This window comes from Coccidioides posadasii, chromosome 1 (genome assembly GCF_018416015.2).
Source record: "Coccidioides posadasii str. Silveira chromosome 1, complete sequence".
Classification (NCBI taxonomy): Eukaryota; Fungi; Ascomycota; class Eurotiomycetes; order Onygenales; family Onygenaceae; genus Coccidioides; species Coccidioides posadasii.
Window position 1 is genome coordinate 127,396 of NC_089407.1, and position 19,322 is coordinate 146,717.

The following is a 19,322-nucleotide window of genomic DNA, read 5'->3' on the forward strand; positions in this document are numbered from 1 at the left end:
ACATCTTCATTAGGTTCCTGCACATGTAAATATACATGGAAATGAAGAAGCTGATCTAGCAGCAAAGAGAGCTACAGAATTAAATCAAGTTTGTTCAGAGAGATGTATATCTCTTACTTATATTAAGAGACAAATTAAAGAACAAGCAATAATAGAGTGGTATGAAGATTTTTTTAATAGAGAAAAGTTTATAAATCACTACTTTCAATTCAAGATAAAACCCAGATAGAAAGCTTCCACACTTTCTATATCTAAAAAGATATGGTCAACTATTTGTTAATTGAAGCTTGGTCATGAATATTTCAGATCTTATCTAGTAAGATTATCTGATTACTATTCTACCTTATACTCTTTCTGCAATTGTGTCAAAAACCCAAAGCATTTATTATTGGACTGCTCAGCTTATCAAACTGAAAGAAGAAAAATTTAACAAGAACTTGATATTTCTCAACTATCTTTAAATTTTATTTTTGAAACTGAATTAGGTCTAGAATAGCTAGTTTCATTTCTAAAATGTACTGGAATAGCTACTAAACAGTAGCTTTCCCAAATTTGTTAACTTTGTTTCCTTTGTTTGTATGACACTGCTACAAGAACTTTGAATTTTCTTGAAATTGATATTATATACTATCTGTTATTTGACTTTTGTGCAGAAAGAATGTCTTATATTGCCTTGAAATACTCTGATTTCCCTTTTTTTTCAGTTTCTATAATGTATATTAATTAAATCCTAACAGATTAGCTGCTAGGTAGTCTTTATAGTCACTGACTCCATAAGACTATAATGAATAATAATTATAATAATAATAATAACATCTTTCATGATATTGTTATCAACACTAGCCTGATTATCTCAGTAAGTAATAAATTGTCTAGTACACTAAGTATTGTAGTGGGGATTCCGGTACCTCATTAGGACAAAGGTTGTTCCAGTCCGAGGCGCAAACCACCCCAAAGCTACTATCCTTGAGCTATATAAACCACCTGTAGCCCCTGCATCTGGCTTATTACCTTCACGCACCATGGCTCTTTTCTACACACTTGTTCCTTACTACCAGTTCGGTTATTAGTTAGCAAATATGAAGATTTCTTGTTCATGAAACTTGCTACTGTTTCTTATTAGAGCTGCCTGTGTTAGTACAGAGCTCTTTAGTACTATTACTCCTTGCAAGCTTAGGCATCTGTTAGAACATATCTATCTCTACACTTACTACTCAACTATACCCTTACTATGTGGTGATTTTTCACCTTTCTTGAGCTCTCACCATATCAACCAACTCACCTACTTTGACAAGGCATCCCATCATACCCCGCTCCATTTGGTGACCAAGCTGAGACCTGAAGATGATGATGTGGTGATTTGGTGACTGCCAAGGAAGAGAAAAACAAATTCTGAGACACATGAAGCAATACACTATTTCAAGGTAAGATTCTATGGACTAGGAACACAGTACTAATCAGGTTTTTTATTTAGGAATAAGATTAGGGAGCTTAGATTTGAATGCCTCTTATCTAGAGCTTGCCCAATAAAGAGGTTTTTGGAAGATATTGACTAATAGACAGAACATACTGTGTGACATGACTAAAGATCAAGAAATCAAGAAATTGGAATCAGAATCAACTATGGCTGAAGGTACTACAGAATCATATGCAACTATATCACTGGGTGAGAACAAGAGAATTGTGGTTCATTCCCACATTCCTATGCCTTCCCCTGGCACGGCAAATGCACCTTGGTTTGACAGCAGAGATGCTACCCTGTTTATTGAAAGGTTTTATCAGATGTGCAAGGATCATGGGGTAATTGACCCTAAAAACATTATTGAACAGTTGGCTAGATACTGTGTTACATGGATTAGAGAATAGATGAAGACCTTGGAAGACTACAAAGAAGGTAATTGGGAAGTATTCTCCAAAGAGATTATTCATGAATTTCATGATCAAGATATTACTTACAAGATTCACCATCAGAATTACCTCCAGGCAATTACAAAGAAACCACATGCTTGGGATGGCAACATTCGCACCTATATTCAAGAATACACTACTATCACCAGTACAGTTCAAGCAAATGGAAGGCTTGATGAATTCACTAAGGTGTCTTGGTTCCTTCAGGGGCTACCTGAGAAGCTCCAGAATAAGGTTATTGACAAGGCCAAGCTCAATCTTTCAGACAATATGTCACCTATTGATTTTAGGAAAGTTGTTCAGGTGACCATGGATTTGATTGACCAGTATAAAGGGAATAAGAAGATCTTTGAAGAAGATGAAATGAAACAGAAGGAAATGGAGAAGCTTGATGAGCAATATCAATTGGCTAACAAGCCCCCTACAGTTGAAGCTCCAAAGAAAACAGCTAGTTTTGCAAAGACTGAAGAATCCAAATCAAAAGCCAAAGCCAAGAGCTCTGACAGCACCAATATTGAAGCTGCTATTGAAAAGATGACCAACAAGTTCACAAATTTGGCATTGGCCATGAGAGTACAATCAAATCAGATACAAGGGAATTCTAATCAGTATTATATGCTGCAGAGAGAAGGATCTCTGAAACCTATACCAAATTATCCAACAAATGTGACTGTTAATCCTACAACTGTACAAGAGAATACTCAACTGCCAGTCAACCCCTATTTGGCTTGAAATGGCTCTCCTATGACAGGCTATAGTAGTGCTTGTGAATGAGGAGGGGCTCAAACTGGAGGAATTTCAACACATCCCTCATGCTTCTACTGTGGAAAACCTGGACATTGTCAATCTCAGTATTATGAATACCAATCTGATATGAGTAATGGATACTGCCATATTGATGACAAAGGGAACTTACACATGGGCTCTAAGGGTCAAAACTATCAAGCTGTCACTCCTAAATCTGGAATCCTGAACATGTATATTGTACAGTCTATGGAAGAGGATAAATGGGCAATTCCAGAGTCAACAAGCCCTAAAAAGAAGACCAATCAGCAAGAAGAGACATCTCCTGCAAATTCAACCAGTGTGAAGGTCCAAGCAGGACAGCTTGCATATCTAATATCTGATGGAGAATCTGATTCAGATAAGGAATATGAACCATTGAAAGAAAGGACATCAGTCAATATTGGAATAGTTGGAGAAGCTAAGAACAATCAAAGAGCTAAGATTACAACACCCCATACTCAGCATACTGGACAATTTATTACTTACTAGGATAATCAGGCTAGTGTTGATGACAATGTCATGGAAGACATTGAACCAATCAATCAGAAGAAGCCTGAAATTCAGAGCAAGTCCACAGAGAAACAAAGATCAAGATATTCTGCAACAGATCACTTATTCTCTCAGATCTATGATTCAACAGATGCCAATGAACTAATGAGTCAAATTCTCAATGGAAAAGTTGAATTGTCAGTCAAGAAGCTTATAGGTGTATCATCAAAGCTTCATCAAGCATTCTTCAGATCAGGCTGGAATAACAGTACTAGCAAAAGCCATGCAAGGGTTGGAGTCTCCAAACCAGTTCAGCCTGAGCTAAAGATCAATTCCAGTCAACTTACTTCAAAGCCCATGGTGCCAAAATCCAAAACAGCATATGGAATGCATTTATTATATGCGCCAGTCACTATAAACCAACAAGAATTAATGGTGTTGATTGATACTGGTTCAGAAATTAATTTGTTGTCTCAGAAGTACACTGAAATGTTGAAATTGCCAATGGAAAATAAGCTGCAAGTGACCATGGTTGTTCAAACAGGAGAAGTCACTCCTTTTTACACATTTTGTGATGAAGTGCCTGTTCAAATTGGAGATATTGTTACACATACCCCTTTCCTTATATTCAAGAGAGGGGATCAGCAACTTATTCTTGGAAGACCTTGGTAATTTGCTGCCTGTTGGGGATGCAACACCTCAGAAGACAGCAGAGTGAACTGTGAAATTTATAACAAGAAACAAACACATCATCTAGTTTTCAAAGACTTTAAGCCAAACTCAAGCAACATGAGATATGTGACTGATAAATTGAACAGTGATTATTTAAATGATTCAATGGGCATTTAATCAGGTGGGTGCCTGTGGATACAAGGCCTGAGGAGGATGAAGAAGATGTGATGAAGATGATGGGTATAAGAATTAATGATGAGAAGGTTGAAGGTCAGGAGATTGAAAAGAATAGAGAAGTTGGGAGTGTTGGCAGCATTGCTAGCATTGGTGCTTACAGCAATGAGGAGAAACATAATTCTGGCATTGATGAATCCAAAAGTGTGCTAAGCCTAATTGGATTGACCAGCACACTGGTGAATCAAATGGACCAATCAGAAGACAAGGATAATTTTGCATTGGGAGTTTGGATTTTCCAACCTCCACTTCCTGATTCAGACAGTGTCATGGCTCACTGCAAACATTACACATGTGATATTAATTCCAGCTTAATTTGCAAACCTATTCCATGAAGTACTTGATCAATTTACACATCTCTGAACAAAAATCATGATTTTGTCATGAAGAAATTGTGTCAGACAGACATTTTCAATAGTGGATGGGACATCAGGCTGCCTTCTTCAGAGGTCTGGAGAGTGTGCACTGCTTATAAGTGGAAAGCTGATAAGATAAGGCCATTAGCACCTGGAAAATCTGATGGAAGCAAGCCAGAAGGCCTAGATAATTGGGTGGATGTTTGTTTGGATAAGTATTACCCTGAAGAGAAATGTGTTGTGTTTAATTGTGAATTTGATGACTATATTAGGCCTAGGATCACACCCTTTCCTGTTGAAGAACAGCTAACAAATGAGAGAATTGAGAAGCTCAAAATTGGATTCAAACTGACAAGTCAGGAGAAGGAATTTTTCATATCAGTTCTTTATAAACATGAAGAAGCATTGGCTTGGTCATTCAAAGACCTATATGGCATTCATTCTGAATGCTTGCCTCCCCAGGTTATTCAGACAGAGCCCCATGAGGCTTGGCAGACTAAGACTTACCAAATTCCTCATGCTCTACATAATAAGCTAATTAAAATTATTCAGGACAGATTAGAAGCTAAAATGTTGGAGCCTTGCCATGGTTTATATACCAATCCCTATTTTCTGGTCGCAAAGAAACAGAAAGACAAATATTATTTAGTTGACACAGCACATATGTACAACAAAGTTACTATTTGGAATGCTTTTATTCCTCCTAATGTTGACAAATACACTGAAGACTTCAGTGGACTTGTTATGGCTAGCCTATGCAACTTATTCTCTGGATATGATAATTTTCCATTAGCTGAAGAAAGCAGAGATATGACAGCCATTGCAACCCCTATTGGGCTCTTTCGCCATATGACTTTAGTTCAAGGGGCAATGAATTCACCAGCTCAAGCCCAATGTGGGATAATGAAGATAATATGTGAGGTTTTTCCAGAGATTGCTTGAGCCTTTATGGATGATCTTGGGGTAAAAGAATCACATGTCAAAGATGAAACTGAAGTCCTCCCAGAAATAAGAAGATTTGTTTATGACCATCTGCAGAACCTGAACTATGTTCTATGGCTTGTCAAAATCTCTGGGGCCAGAATCTCTGGTGCCAAATCTCAATTCTGCATGTCTGGAGTCAATGTTGTTGGATGGGTCTGTGACTATGATGGATGATGACCTGAGGAAGCTAAGATGGCTAAAATTGTGAATTGGCCTACTTCTATGAGTGTTACAGAATTATGAGGATTCCTAGAGCTTGCTGGATATTTCTGAATACTCATAGAGCATATAGTTGGATAACTGAACCTTTACATTATCTGCTTTGATGAAATATTACATGGACATGGACTGGAGAGCAAAATGATGTCTTTATGCTTTTGAAAGAAAAGTTATGTTCATTTCCTATTGTTCTTCCAATCAATTATGAACAAGATTCTTTGCGTATCACTGTGGCTGTTGATGCCAGTGGATTAGGATGGGGAGGATGCATTATTCAGGAGCAATGAGGAGCTTGACATTCTGCATGATATGAATCTGGAGTATGGAATGATTCAGAGAAAATATATGATGCTGGCAAACAAGAATGCAGAGCTGTTTTGAAAGTCTTCAAGAAATTCTGACACCATATATATGGAGTGCCCTTTACTTTGGAAATTGATGCAAAAACTCTTGTCACCCAACTTAATAGAACTGCTACAGATGTTCCAGGAGCTTTGGTTACCAATTGGATAGCTTGGATATGTCTCTTTGACTTTACTGTTAAACATGTTCCTGGGACAAAACACACAGCTGCTGATGGACTATCTTGCTGAGAACTAGATATTGGGGTACAGCCTGAATCTGAAGAAGATGAAGATCTGTTTGCCTTTATGGATTCTATAAGAGTTTTAGCTGGCCGAGCTCTTGATAGTGAAGACCTTAGGATACTGGACTCCACATATTCAGAAGAATCAGAGAAAATTGCATGATACCTAACCACCCTATCAAAACCATTGGGCATGGAAGGAAAAGAGTACGCGAGATTCTGAAGAAAAGTAATTAAATATGTGGTGAAGGCTGATCAGCTATTTAGGCAAGCAGGATCTGGTGTGTCTCTAAGATGTGTTGTGGACAACAAAGATCAGTGTGAACAAATTTTATACATGATGCATGATGAATTTGGCCATAAAGAGCAAGAGGGAACATACTCTGCCCTACAAGCTTGATACTGGTGGTCAGGGATATATAAAGATGTGTCTGCTTATGTGAAGCACTGTTCTCAATGTTAATAAAGAGATTTGCAAAGATTGAGTGAAGAGCTTCATTCTATCTGGGTCCCTATCTGTTGAGAGAAAGTTGGGGTGGATATCAAGCACATGCCTTTCTGTTGAGAACAAAATTATTTGGTTGTTGCCAGATGTGACTTCACTGGATGGATGGAAGCTAGAGCCTTGAAAAAAGACAACAGCTGAAGCTGTGGCCAAATTTCTTTATGAGAATATCATCTGTTGATGGGGCCTGCCTGCCAAATTTGTTATGGATGGAGGACCAGAAAATAAGAATGTTGTGGAGACCTTACTGAAGAAATTCAACATTAAATACATTGTTATTTTGCTCTATAACCCTCCTGTGAATGGTATGGTGGAAGTTGGCCATAAGTCTTTGGCTGATGGGCTAGCTAAAGCTACCAATGACACTGGAAGGGATTGGATTAAACATCTTCCTGCAATTCTGATGGCAGATCAAATGATGACTAAGGCTAGTACTGGTGTTTTCTCTTATAGATTGCTAATGGGTCAGGAGACAGTTCTTCTGATTAAACTTGAGATTCCTACTTGACAAACAATTCTCTGGTAAAAGGTTTGAACAACTGAAGACCTGCTTCTGATGCAAGCACAGCAAATTGAAAGATGAGATGAGGATGTCCTGAAAGCAGCTCATCATCAGCTCCAAATGTGTGCTAGGAATAAGAAATACTTTGATGATATTCATAATATTTGGACCAATCCTCTTCTACCTGGAGACCTTGTCTTGCTTCACAATACCAAGGGAGAACAGAATATGTCTAGAAATAACACCCTGTGCTTTTGATAGCTAGGACTCTATAGGGTTAAGTCCATCAATCAAGAACTAGGTTCCTATCATCTTGAAGAGTTAGACAGTACTGAACTCAAAGAATCTATTGCAGGAAACAGATTGAAGAAGTACCTTATAAAACCTGGAATGGAGCCATTTAATGATAGCTCAGCAGATTCTGATGTAGAGATGTGGAACATATCTCAAAGATATGCCACCAGAAGTCAATCTAACATTCCCTCTAGCAGTTTCTTGGATGTTAGCTTCTTGGATCAGAGTGAAAATGAAAATAATCAAGAAGAAATGGAGCAAATGTGATTTCCAACTGTTATACCAGATGACTGGAGCTTTGCTGTTGTTATACCTTCACAAGATGTTTAAGTTGTTGTGTTTTGTTTGCAAAAGTGAAGTTTTTTGCTTGCTTATTCAGGAAGTTTCTTTTATTTGCCTGCAAAGTGAAGTTTTTTTGCTTGCTCTTTTGGGAAGTTTCTCTTTCTTTGTTATTTGCTTAGCATTCACTTTTTCTGGAGATATTTAAAGGTCAATTTTTCTTTGCTGGAGCTTTTACTTTCTTTTACATTCAAGCTTGATTCTTTTTACAGATCCAACATTTTCTTCTATTCTGTTATTCTGACATTTGCAAATTTTTTGATTTCTGATATTCTTCAAAAATGACTGGACAAAGCAACCTGCCTTCTTTAGCACCAGCAACCAAAAACCAAGATCTGGTCATTATCAGAGACAGCAGAGTCAACTTGGATGGCCATTTCTTCAATAATCTAACAGCAGCTATGGAATACATCAATAACCAAGCTCCACACCATCAATATGGTCTACAAGTCAAGCTGATGAACACACTTATGCAAGTGACTGATGTGGTCACTGACTTAGTGGCCCATTTCTATTGATATGTTGAAAGATCCAGAGCTTGGCAATATGTTATACATGCCAATTTTGAAGCTGATTTCCATGATGCTTGAAAGGTTACCCTGGATGTCAAACAACATCACATTGATATGCAAAAGATCAAGGATAGGCTTGTTGCTACATGGGAAATAGACAGGATTGATGTTTTATGGCCAAAAGTGGAGAGTCTGTGAGCCACACAAAAGCTTTGCTATACTCTAAATATCTACAAGAATTGGGATAAGTTTGCCAATAATATTAACAGCACAGTGCTCCAAAGACTAGATGCTACAGGAGCTGAACATTGCCAGAGCTTAGCTATATTGCCAGATGATTATACTACAGCTGACAAAGAAGTTGATCATACTTGTGAACTTTCTTCAAGAGATGCTCTATGCTGATGAGAACTTACTATTGGGAACTATGGTCTTCTACAGCTGTTGGCTCTTCCACAGTCATCTAGCTCCCAATGTTCAATTCAGAATATTGCTAGGAGCCCTCCCACTGCAAGCAGCCCCCAAGGTCTACTAGAAGGACCACAGTCACCAAGATCATCAAGAGATGTTCCAATGGGTGGGATGTTGATGCTGCATAGCTGCAATGTATTGGGAGCCTCTATACATAGTACAATGTTGATTAGATTGTGTGGATTGGAAACTGGCCAATCACAGCTGCCATTTGGATTCACCAGTGTGCTGGCCAATCCACCCAGCCAATCAGAAGCTCCAAAGTGCTACAGTAAAAGAATTGCAGCCATGTCAGCACAGCAAACCCTTCAAGACCTAGGCAACAAAGATGAGTCTGTTATTCCTCCTGAAAGTGACAAGGAAATACCCCAACATGAACAAGAAGAATCTGTCATGGCAGTACACTCTGGTACTTGCTATTGCTGTGGTTTTGAACAGCAGCTTCTCCAAAAGATAAAGAGTACTAAAATGTATTCAGAGTTAGAGCTTATTCACATCCTGGAGCAGTTAGAAAAGGCCTTTAGTGATAAGAAAGCTGACATCTACCTATACTACAACCATGCTAAACTAATGGCTTCAAAACTTGGTTTACAGACTCACACACTTAATAGGGAGAAGCTTCTCAACTGTTTGGCTTACATCCATAGGAATTATTGCAATATTGGCTTAGTCAAGACTGATGACAGCACCTATCTCTGGTTCTGTTTGGCAAATAGACCAGCTAGAGCTGAAGATGCTTTAGGCATTTACAAATTCAAACATCAGCCAATTATCCCTCTGGTTGCAAAGATGAAGACCTTTGACTTTAACTGATATGTGTGAATAACTGGAGTTAACAAGTTCACCACCAGCAATCTTCAGAAGAAATGGGAAACAACTGAATCTGTTGTCATTCCCCAGCTAATATGCTGATGGAATGATAAATTACAAGATGCCACCACCACAGTACTCATCTGGGTCAATGGTGAATATAACATGTACTACCATCATCAGCAAATGATGGGAGATCACAACAATTATGAATGGTTGAGAACAATGTATCACAGTATTGGCCAACAACTTATGCGCCAGGACTCTGTGTACTACCTATGGTATGTACTGACAAGACCCAACCATGCTTGGAAATTGATCTCCTATCCATACTATGCCAAGTATGCTAAGCCAGGGGATAAAACTGGGTTTCACCATATTGATGTCAATGTTCCAGATGCTATTACTACTGGAAGGAGTGTTAACATGATACAAGGATTCTTGACCTTAACTGCAGAAGAGCCTGGTGACTGTACAGAAATCTTGCCAGAAATGCATAACCATCTAGAGAATTGATATGGACTAGTTGAAGAATGAGGCTTATCCACTGATGGCTATATTCACTGCATTAAAGATACAATGTATATCAAGGACAATGAAAGAAAATTTGGTATTAGGTGGACTGACATCATTTGCAAACCTGGTGATATCTGAATTACAAGCCCTCTGCTACCCCATGGAGCCCATGGTCCATGCAAAAAGGTCTGATGCACTATGCTACTCTGGTATGTGGCAATCCAAGAGAACCATGAATATCTAGAAGTCAATAAAGCTGGTACATGGTTCCAGCTCTCCACTGTATATAGAGATCTAGTTTCAGAGTCTTTGTCTTCATCTGGCCATTCAAATCATTACACATTGGTTCCATATCAATTCCCTACTGCTATTCAATTACAAGGCTTAGGAGCTATATCAGATGCTCTGGTAGAACAAATTAGGTGGGACAACCCCATGGTAATTGAGGAACTTGATATTCTCTTTGGCCCTGATGACAAAAAGGCTCAGGACTTCATTAATAACTGGTGCCTAAAGGCCATGTGAATTACTCTGGATGCCATTGTTAAGACTTACCAAATTGAAAAGAAAGCTTTTGGTAATAAATTCTATTGGCATTGTGTGCATAACAACATTGACCCAGCATCAGTTCAGCCTTCTCCTCCTTCTGAGAACTTGATGGAAGAAGAGGATCATGGTGATTACTATTAGGGATTGCTGCTATCACTCTCCTTATTCTTATTTCCTATGTTTTTCCTTACCAGACTGCTCATTACTATTTATTATTCTCTTATTTTACTAAATTGGTTTTGTTTTATTTTATATGTTGTTTGTTGTCAGGGGACACCAACATTGAAGGCCAGGAGGAACTGTAGTGGGGATTCCAGTATCTTATTAGAACAAAGGTTGTTCCAGTCTGAGGCGCAAACCACCCCAAAGCTACTATTCTTGAGCTATATAAATCATCTGTAGCCCCTGAATCTGGCTTATTACCTTCATGCACCATGGCTCTTTTCTACACACTTGTTCCTTACTACCAGTTTGGTTATTAGTTAGTGAATATGAAGATTTCTTGTTCATGAAACTTGCTACTGTTTCTCATTAGAGCTGTCTGTGTTAGTACAGAGCTCTTTAGTACTATTACTTCTTGCAAGCTTAGGTGTCTGTTAGGACATATCTATCTCTACACTTACTACTCAACCATACTCTTACTATGTGGTGATTTTTCACCTTTCTTGAGCTCTCACCATATCAACCAACTCACCTACTTTGATGAGGCATCCCATTGTACCCCGCTCCAGTATGAAGCATTGCAATCTTAGTTTTTTAATTATTCTTAGCTTCTTCAACTATTCTGATATTAATTGATGTTCTTTCTTTCAATGATTTATATTTCTTATTCAAATCAGATTTTTTATCAGATATTAGATATATAAGTTATTCTGCTTGAATCTTTATACTGGTTGAATTTGCTGGAGATATCTCTTCTTGCTAATTAGTCTTCTTTTTAGAGCTCATTAACTTCAGAATCACCCATTCATTCTCTTCTATAGACTGTACAATATACATGTTCAAGATTCCAGATTTAGAAGTGATAACTCAATAGTTTTGATCAGAAAAACTCATATATAAGTTCCCATTGTCATTAATATGACAGTACTCATTATTCACATCATGTTGGTATTCATAATACTGAAATTGATAGTGTTCAGATTTTCCACAGTAAAAGCATGAGAGATGTGTTGAAGTTTCTCCAGTTCAAGCTCCTTCTTATTTACTAGAGCAGTAGCCTGTCATTAGCAAACTGTTTTAAGTCATATAAGAATTAACTAGAGGTTAGATGTTTTCTTGTACTATTATAGAATTAGCAGTCTTAGTTATTGAATAATTTTGTATGAGTTTCAGAGATTCTTCTCTCTGCAGTATATAGTACTAATCAGAATTCTCTTGTATCTGATTTGATGGTACTCTCATGATCAATACTAAATTTATAAACTCATTGGTCATCTTTTCAATAGCAGCTTCAATATTGGTGCTCTCAGAACTCTTGACATTGAATTTTGATTCAGATTCTTTAGTCTTTGCAGAACTAGCTGTTTTCTTTAGAGCTTTAACTGTAGAAAGATTGTTAGCTAATTAATATTACTCATCAAGCTTTTTTATTTTCTTCTGTTTTATTTCATCTTTTTTAAAGATCTTCTTATTTTCTTCATACTAGTTGATCAAATTTATAATCACCCAAACAACTTTCCTAAAATCAATAGATGACATATTGTCTGAAAAATTGAGCTTGATCTTGTCAATAATCTTATTTTAAAGCTTCTCAGATAGTCTCTGAAGAAATCAAGATATCTTAGTAAATTTATCAAGCCTTCTATTTGCTTGAACTGTACTAGCAATAATAGTGTATTCTTAAACATAAGCATAAATGTTGTCATTCCAAGTATATGGTTTCTTTGTAATTATGCAGAGATAATTTCAACAGTAAATCTTGTAAGTAATATCTTGATTACAAAATTTATAAATAATTTCTTTGAAGAATACTTTCTAATTATCTTTTTTATAGTTTTTCAAGATCTTCATCCATTCTTCAATTCATATAACACAGTACCTAGCCAATCATTTAATAATGTTTTTAGAGTTAATTACTCTATAATTCTTGCACATCTGATAAAATCTTGCAATAAACAGAATAGCATCTCTGCCATTAAATAAAGATATATTTGCCATGCCAGAGAAAGACATAGAAATATGGAAATGAACCACAATTCTCTTGTTCTCATCTTATGATATAGTTATATATAATTCTGTAGTATCTTCAGCCATAGTTAATTCTGATTTCAATTTTTTAATTTCTTGATCTTTAATTATATCATACAGTATATTCTGTCTATAAGTTAATATCTTCCAAAAACCTGTTTATCAGGCAAGCTCTAGATAAGTGGCATTCAAATCTAAGCTCTCTAATCTTATTTCTAAATAAAAAAACCTGATTAGTACTGTGTTCCTAGTCTATAAGATCTTATCTTGAAATAGTGTATTGCTTCATGTATCTCAGAATTTGTTTTTCTTTCTTAATAGTCACCAAATCACTATATTATTATCTTCAGATCTTAGCTTGATCATTAAATGAAGCAGAGTACAATAAGATATCTTGTCAAGATCAGTGAGTTGATTGATATAGTGAAAGCACAAGAAAGATAAAAAATCACAATATAGTAAGAGTATGGTTGACTAGTAAGTGTAGAGATAGGTATATTCTAACAGACACCTAAGCTTATAAGAAGTAATAGTACTAAAGAGCTCTGTACTAATACAGACAGCTCTAATAAGAAATAGTAGCAAGTTTCATAAACAAGAAATCTTCATATTCTCTAACTAATAACTGAACTGGTAATAAAAAATGAGTGTGTGGAAAGTGCAATGATGTGTGAAGGTAATAAGCAAGATGCAGGGGCTATAGGTGATTTATATAGCTCAGGAATAGTAGCTTTGGGGTGGTTTGCATCTTGGACTGGAACAACCTTTGTCCTAATGAGGTACTGGAATCCCTACTACAATGTGAGTTCCCCTGAACATCTGATATTGTCTGATACTTGGTTGGTCTAGGTTTACATTCATAACAGAAGCACTCAGAATCTTGCTTGAGAATGCTGACATATTCATCTCTGTCAAAATTGCAAAATCTTAGTACTCTGTACCAATTCTATTCCATCATTACAACTTGAGGATCAAAGAGATAGTTATAAAGCTAGAAATTCTTTGTATTTCAGACTGCTCCACTTTTTATTCAAAGTAGTCTTTCTTATTAAAGGCTTTTATAATCTGTTTAATATTAAACTCAGGGTCTTAAAGATCATCCAGATATTTCTCTTACAGACATCTTGTTATCCCATTCTTTTCATCTTTGATCTCTTGTCTTGAGAGCCTGGCATCAGTACCAGAGCTTTCATTATTAGAGAGCTTTCATGTATGTTTGCTGTAAAAAATATAAGCAGAATCTAGATCTGCTGTTTTCTTCACTGCATGCAGGAGCTCATGACTGTATTTCAGGCATCTCCAGAGTTTGTTGTAACTCAAGAGAGATAAGAGTTAAGACTTAAGAGAATTAGTATTGACAATTTGTTTGAGAGCTTGCATTAACTGTACATCAGAAGTTGCTTCTTGATTATAAGAGATCTCAGAGATAGAAGAGAGCTCTGGAGAAGAAGAAGAAGATCTGTTTGATGCAGATTAGCTCCTTAGCCGTTATAATATAAGAATGCCAGGTGTTCAAATGTCTGGTGTAATAAATTCCACCATCCATAGCACATGCACAAAACGGAGCCGGGTATATCCAGCAACTTGGAACTCCTTCCGCCCTCTTGAATCTTGGGTTTGGCCTGCCTCAATGGCAATCAACCCCCCGCTGCCTTCTTCCCCCAAGGCCTTCCATTAGCCACGGGTCAACAATGAGTTCTCTACCGGTTGGCCGCTCCTCAGGAAGCCACCGAAGTATCCTGCGTAGGAACTGTAAATAGCCAGCCTTGTTCTCCCCTATGATACCCGTGCTTAGGTCTTCAAGTGTAAGCTCAGGCATTGGGACTGCGTCCGTCCATTTTCCTAGACCAAAATAACGAGTCAGCATGCGATATTCGTTTGGATTGAGATATTAAATAAAGCCGTTTGATTACCATTCTCATCCCAGAAACTCTGACATACAGCGCTTCTGCGTCTGAATTCCGGGGGTGGCGGACCCAGAAGTGCCCCAAGGTGTGCAATCATGAACCTATCATCAGGTTCTCCGGTCTCAGGGTTACGACGGTCGAAGAGAGGGACCCGGTCGCTAAGCACTTTCCGGGCGGAAGGGTTCTTGATTTCATCCTCCTCCAAGTCGCTAAATATCAACGGGCTATCCACTGGGAAAAGGAGATTCTTTGGCTGGAGGTCTGATCCACCGTTAACTTGGTCCTTTGTTAAATTCTGGCTAGCATGAATTACCTGTGTGTATTATTCCCGCTGTTGTCTGCAGAAAATCCAAACCAAACAGACACTGTCGAAGAAACGGCTTCAATAACTCCAAACTCAGAGATCTTGTGGGGATAAATTGTAAAAGCCCATGGAGGCTCACTCCCAGAGCCTGCTGTACAAGGCACATGTGCACGCCATGTGGCCCTTTGATCTCGAATGAGGCAAGCAATTTGCGGATATCCTGATGGCCTGGATGTGTTGTCTCAGCAGAGACAGTGTTGATGTGCTGTAATACTGCAAGCTCATCACCTCTGACATAGCCATTTGTGTATATCTTGAGGGAAACATATGCAGAAGGGCCCTCTGAAGTCCTGCAAGAAAGCCGTGAGTCCCACTGTTCATCTGGGGAGGATCAAAAAATAAGAGGTGCTTACTGGAGGTCACGAGCAAGCCATACAGTCGAGGTTGTTCCATAGCCAATCTTGCAGAGTGCTTGGTATCTGCCGTTGAAGACTTCCCCAATGTTTGCTGGGTAGAACTGCTCAGGCTTGTACCCTGGGAGAAGTTCTTCTTCGATGGGATCTGTCGGGTCCAGTTGTTCAAATCCAGATGTCGGAAACGAACGTGCCGCCATGGGCAGCGTTGTTCCCAACAAGGGTGACGAGGACATCGCAGCTCTTCTAGCGATGCTTGGATGGCGTTGGGATTGCAGTGTTGGTCGACATACAGGCGAGAATGGAGGATGAGATGATCGGAACGCCCCGTGCCACTTTGGCAGAAGGCAGCGCGGGTAGCCAGTGCCAAGTGACCGCTGAATACACACCCTCATCTCACACAGCATTCATGAGTTGCTAGTTCTTCTGCCCGTCTCTAAAGGCTAGTACCTCGAGGAGGAGTCGTCTGCGAGCTGAAGCATCCCGGCCTGGCTGGACCGTGCGCTCAGCGCTGCCAAGGCCGTGTCTTCGCCAACGTCGTGGAAGAATTCCTTCCTTCACTGCCAATTACTATATTTGGGGGCATCCGAGATTTAACAAGATGCAAGGACTAGCTAGCCCCTACAGCTAAGATGTTTCACGTTTTCGTGGCCTAGTAGTAGCTACTAGGCCTAGGTGGGCGGCTTGTATTCCTCGCACCTCTGCGTTTCCTACTTCAACACGCTGTGCTCGTACTAGGATACAGTGCACAAGCGTCTACGTCCGATTCGGGCGAGGCATCATAGGTTCTGTAGACTGTACTGTACCTCTGTGCTGTCTGGCTACTCTGCTTACTTTGGAGCCTCAACGGAGAGGCATCACCAGGCCGGCTGATGGCCAGGCGCCTGTGCTCAAGATTTACACTGGAGACGCCGCTCATCAACACACGAATAACAGCGCTCTCCTGAAGCAATGCCGAAGCTTATGCAGCGTAGAGGTGTTAGCTGGAGTATATGGATTTGTCTTGGTTGGACAGGAGGCTGCGAAAGGGATTTTGGCGCCTTGTGCAATCTTCGAAACGGGCTGGGATAACTGCATGGCCCCAAAAAAGAAACCGGCTATATAAACAGATAGCCTGAGGAAGACAACGGCGCTTAAGGATGGCTGATTTCTCGTGGACATAAAAACCGTCATTTGCTCTTGGGAAAGAAGAGATCTTTCCTCTCCAAACTTCAATCCCCTAAATGCTCTCCAGGCAAAATCATACAATAAACTAATATATTAAACTCCTCTCGTCAACCCCTTTGGATAACTACTCCTTTCGTCACCATGAACCCTCTGAAACGCACCATCGATCCGCTAGCGAGTCAACTCTCACGACCGTTCAGCTCCTCTGCATCTCAGCTGGCTGAGATCCCTCAGGATTTCCTCGACTCCATCAGAACGCAGAACGGCCCAGATGGGGAACAGTAGGAAAATCAGTTTCGCGAGCTAGTGGATAGAATTGAGGCAGCTGCAAGTTACACCTTCCCCTCATTTGATCGATGTGAAGAGTACCGGAGCACAACTAACATTGCTCCAACTTGCAGGACAATCGTATCCAGGTCGTTCGCGGACAGTATGTCCTCCTATGTAACCTATTCACTACCCCGCTTGCTAACCACATGTTACAGTGGTGGGAGAGCCCACAAGTCACACAACGATCCAAAAGACCCGGTCTTGGTACTGTCGTTTCACCTGGAGACTATAAAGGGAACGCGAGTTGGTGGTGTCCACATGCATCTGGATGGGACCTGGAAGTTTTTCCCTTCCCTCAATGGGAAGAGACTTGGGGTTGATCAGGTTCTAAACAAGGCTGGAATCAAGGGGTTGATTCTAGAGACTATCGAGGAGGAGACTAGGGAGACTTGGGATGCTGCGAAGAAAGCGGAAAACTAAAGACGCGTCCTTTCGCTTGGGAGTATCGATGGTGGTGACATGGCCAGATGGTGGCAGTCAAATTTGGACAGGGATTTTGTCAGAACACAAGTGAAAGAACTGTACCACATAAGGATTAGTCCTTTTGGTGCATTTCAAAGATTTCATTAGCCTGATGTTATCATATCTTTGCCAAATGGATAATTATATACTCACCCACTTCACTGCAGCCTTAACGTGGCCAGTTGGCGGTGAAGATTTCTTATGACTTGAAGCTGCCGATATCTGGTAGCATAGTTAATGGACAGGCATTTGATCGGGAGGGCGAAGGCTAGCAAAATGACCAACTTGAGAGCATACATGTTGTCATGCCGTCGTATTTTTTGATAGAGCTTTGGCCAACGGACATGAGCTCCAAAAATTCGATGTCAGGCGACACAGCACTAGTATCTTTGAAAAAAGGGCAGCGCTATTCGCGAGGTTTCAACCACCTGCTCCAGGCACCTTGGCTTGCCAGGAGCAAGCGGGCGGCCATGGCGGACGGTAGTCAACCTCTACTCGCGATGTTTCGACGTGAAACCATTGCTTTTCTTGCGCTCCTTACGCTATTAGCTGTCTGTGATGGACTCCGTAATTCTCTCCTTGAAAAGTTTGTTATGGCAGTGTGCAAGGCATGCCGCAGATACGAACAACCCGAAACAATATTATTATTACTTCCAGTCAAGGCATTTGAAATAATGGAGGTTTTCGACTGTGAATGATAGACATGTCTGCCAGTCAATATTGCGGCATATCAGACAAGCTCCTGAATGACCATACGCAAATCAAAGAATAGTGTCGAGACTACCTACTACTGATACCAGCAAAGCGGCACTAGAACCCTTGGGTTGCGAGGAGCATAGGTATAACCACAATGCATTCGAACCCCCGGTGTCCTCTCCTGCGTAGGGTATTGAACGCGAGTGGTATTCTAATGGGATGGTTGCCGACTCAGTGGGAAATAAGCATATTGCGACGTCCAGCATCGAGTGAGCGGTCGATACCAATCAACGGTCCGAACGCTGGCCGGAGCCCTGACCACAGACCAGTGGTCATCAGAATCGGGGATCTTAATACCCTTCCATGTCGTCCAGTTTTTCATTGCAGTGTTTATCAGCAAGGTCGTTGTCTTCGCGGGGAATCCAGCGGTACGTCACACTACCTAGATCTTGAACGTCGTCATCAAGATCCGAGGCCTCCTGGATCAGATCCCGGTTCGCCACCTCTTCTCCTCGACTGTTGGTCCAGCCATTATTGCTCCACTTGTAAATCCACTCAGTCATGCAGCCAATCGCATACCTGGAGTCCGAATAGATCGTGACATCGATGGATGGGGATGTGTCCAGCTCTTCGTATCTGTCCAATGCCATTTGCAAACCAAGGATGATGGCAGTGATCTCAGCCCGTTGGTTCGTGGCGTCCCCGGAGACCTGGCACGTTCGGTACTTATAGTTGTTTCCCCAGCGATATTGGAGAACTGCGGCTGCGGCAGCGATTGCATTCGAGTAGCCATTGTACCTGCACCCTCCATCTACGTATATCTCCATCCGATAAACCATGGCGGCGGGCGGATGCGACGGCGAACACGGCTGAGCGTGGTGTATTTGGACTCACACTGTGCCTAAGTACTTGTAGATCGTTTCAGCTGGAGAGAACTTGAAGCTTTCCAAAGTGTAGACCGATTTAGCTTGTCAAAAGATTCGGACTTACCTGCACTGTTTCTCGGGTTTCTGAGGTGGCCGTGGTGTTGGTTTTTGGTTGAAGATCGAAACAACCTCGCTCAGGGAAGTCACTTGCAGGCTTCTTTGTGTCGTTCCCCGGCGGGCTTCTCCCACTTGGAT

At 40.2% G+C, this 19,322-nt stretch overlaps 3 protein-coding genes across 3 annotated transcripts; 1 reads left to right on the forward strand and 2 right to left on the reverse strand.

Annotated features, from left to right (window-relative positions):
- Nucleotides 1-14,289: 14,289 nt before the first annotated feature.
- On the reverse strand, nucleotides 14,290-16,003 carry D8B26_000006 (uncharacterized protein). Its single transcript, XM_066123089.1, has 4 exons — nucleotides 15,547-16,003; nucleotides 15,143-15,483; nucleotides 14,836-15,090; nucleotides 14,290-14,764 (listed from the first exon to the last, which is right to left on the reverse strand). The coding sequence occupies exons 1-4, from the start codon at nucleotides 15,951-15,953 to the stop codon at nucleotides 14,550-14,552; spliced, it is 1,218 nt and encodes a 405-aa protein (XP_065979161.1). The 5' UTR covers nucleotides 15,954-16,003; the 3' UTR covers nucleotides 14,290-14,549.
- Nucleotides 16,004-16,854: 851 nt separating this feature from the next.
- D8B26_000007 (uncharacterized protein) lies at nucleotides 16,855-17,463 on the forward strand (the record flags this gene model as incomplete). The annotated part of the gene is made up of 2 exons (XM_066123090.1): nucleotides 16,855-16,994; nucleotides 17,199-17,463. The coding sequence occupies 2 exons, from the start codon at nucleotides 16,855-16,857 to the stop codon at nucleotides 17,461-17,463; spliced, it is 405 nt and encodes a 134-aa protein (XP_065979162.1).
- Nucleotides 17,464-18,551: 1,088 nt separating this feature from the next.
- Nucleotides 18,552-19,040, reverse strand: D8B26_000008 (uncharacterized protein; the record flags this gene model as incomplete). Its single annotated transcript, XM_003067773.2, has 1 exon — nucleotides 18,552-19,040. The coding sequence occupies one exon, from the start codon at nucleotides 19,038-19,040 to the stop codon at nucleotides 18,552-18,554; it is 489 nt and encodes a 162-aa protein (XP_003067819.1).
- Nucleotides 19,041-19,322: the final 282 nt, after the last annotated feature.

Bases quoted from the DNA above. Each gene is read 5' to 3' on its own strand.
- D8B26_000006 (XM_066123089.1), bottom strand. From the start codon at position 15,953: ATGCTGTGTGAGATGAGGGTGTGTATTCAGCGGTCACTTGGCACTGGC. The intron at 15,484-15,546 runs GTAAGCACCTCT...GCTTTCTTGCAG, and splicing joins TGGCTTGCTCGTGACCTCCA to GACTTCAGAGGGCCCTTCTG. The intron at 14,765-14,835 runs GTAATCAAACGG...ATTTTGGTCTAG, and splicing joins GAGTTTCTGGGATGAGAATG to GAAAATGGACGGACGCAGTC.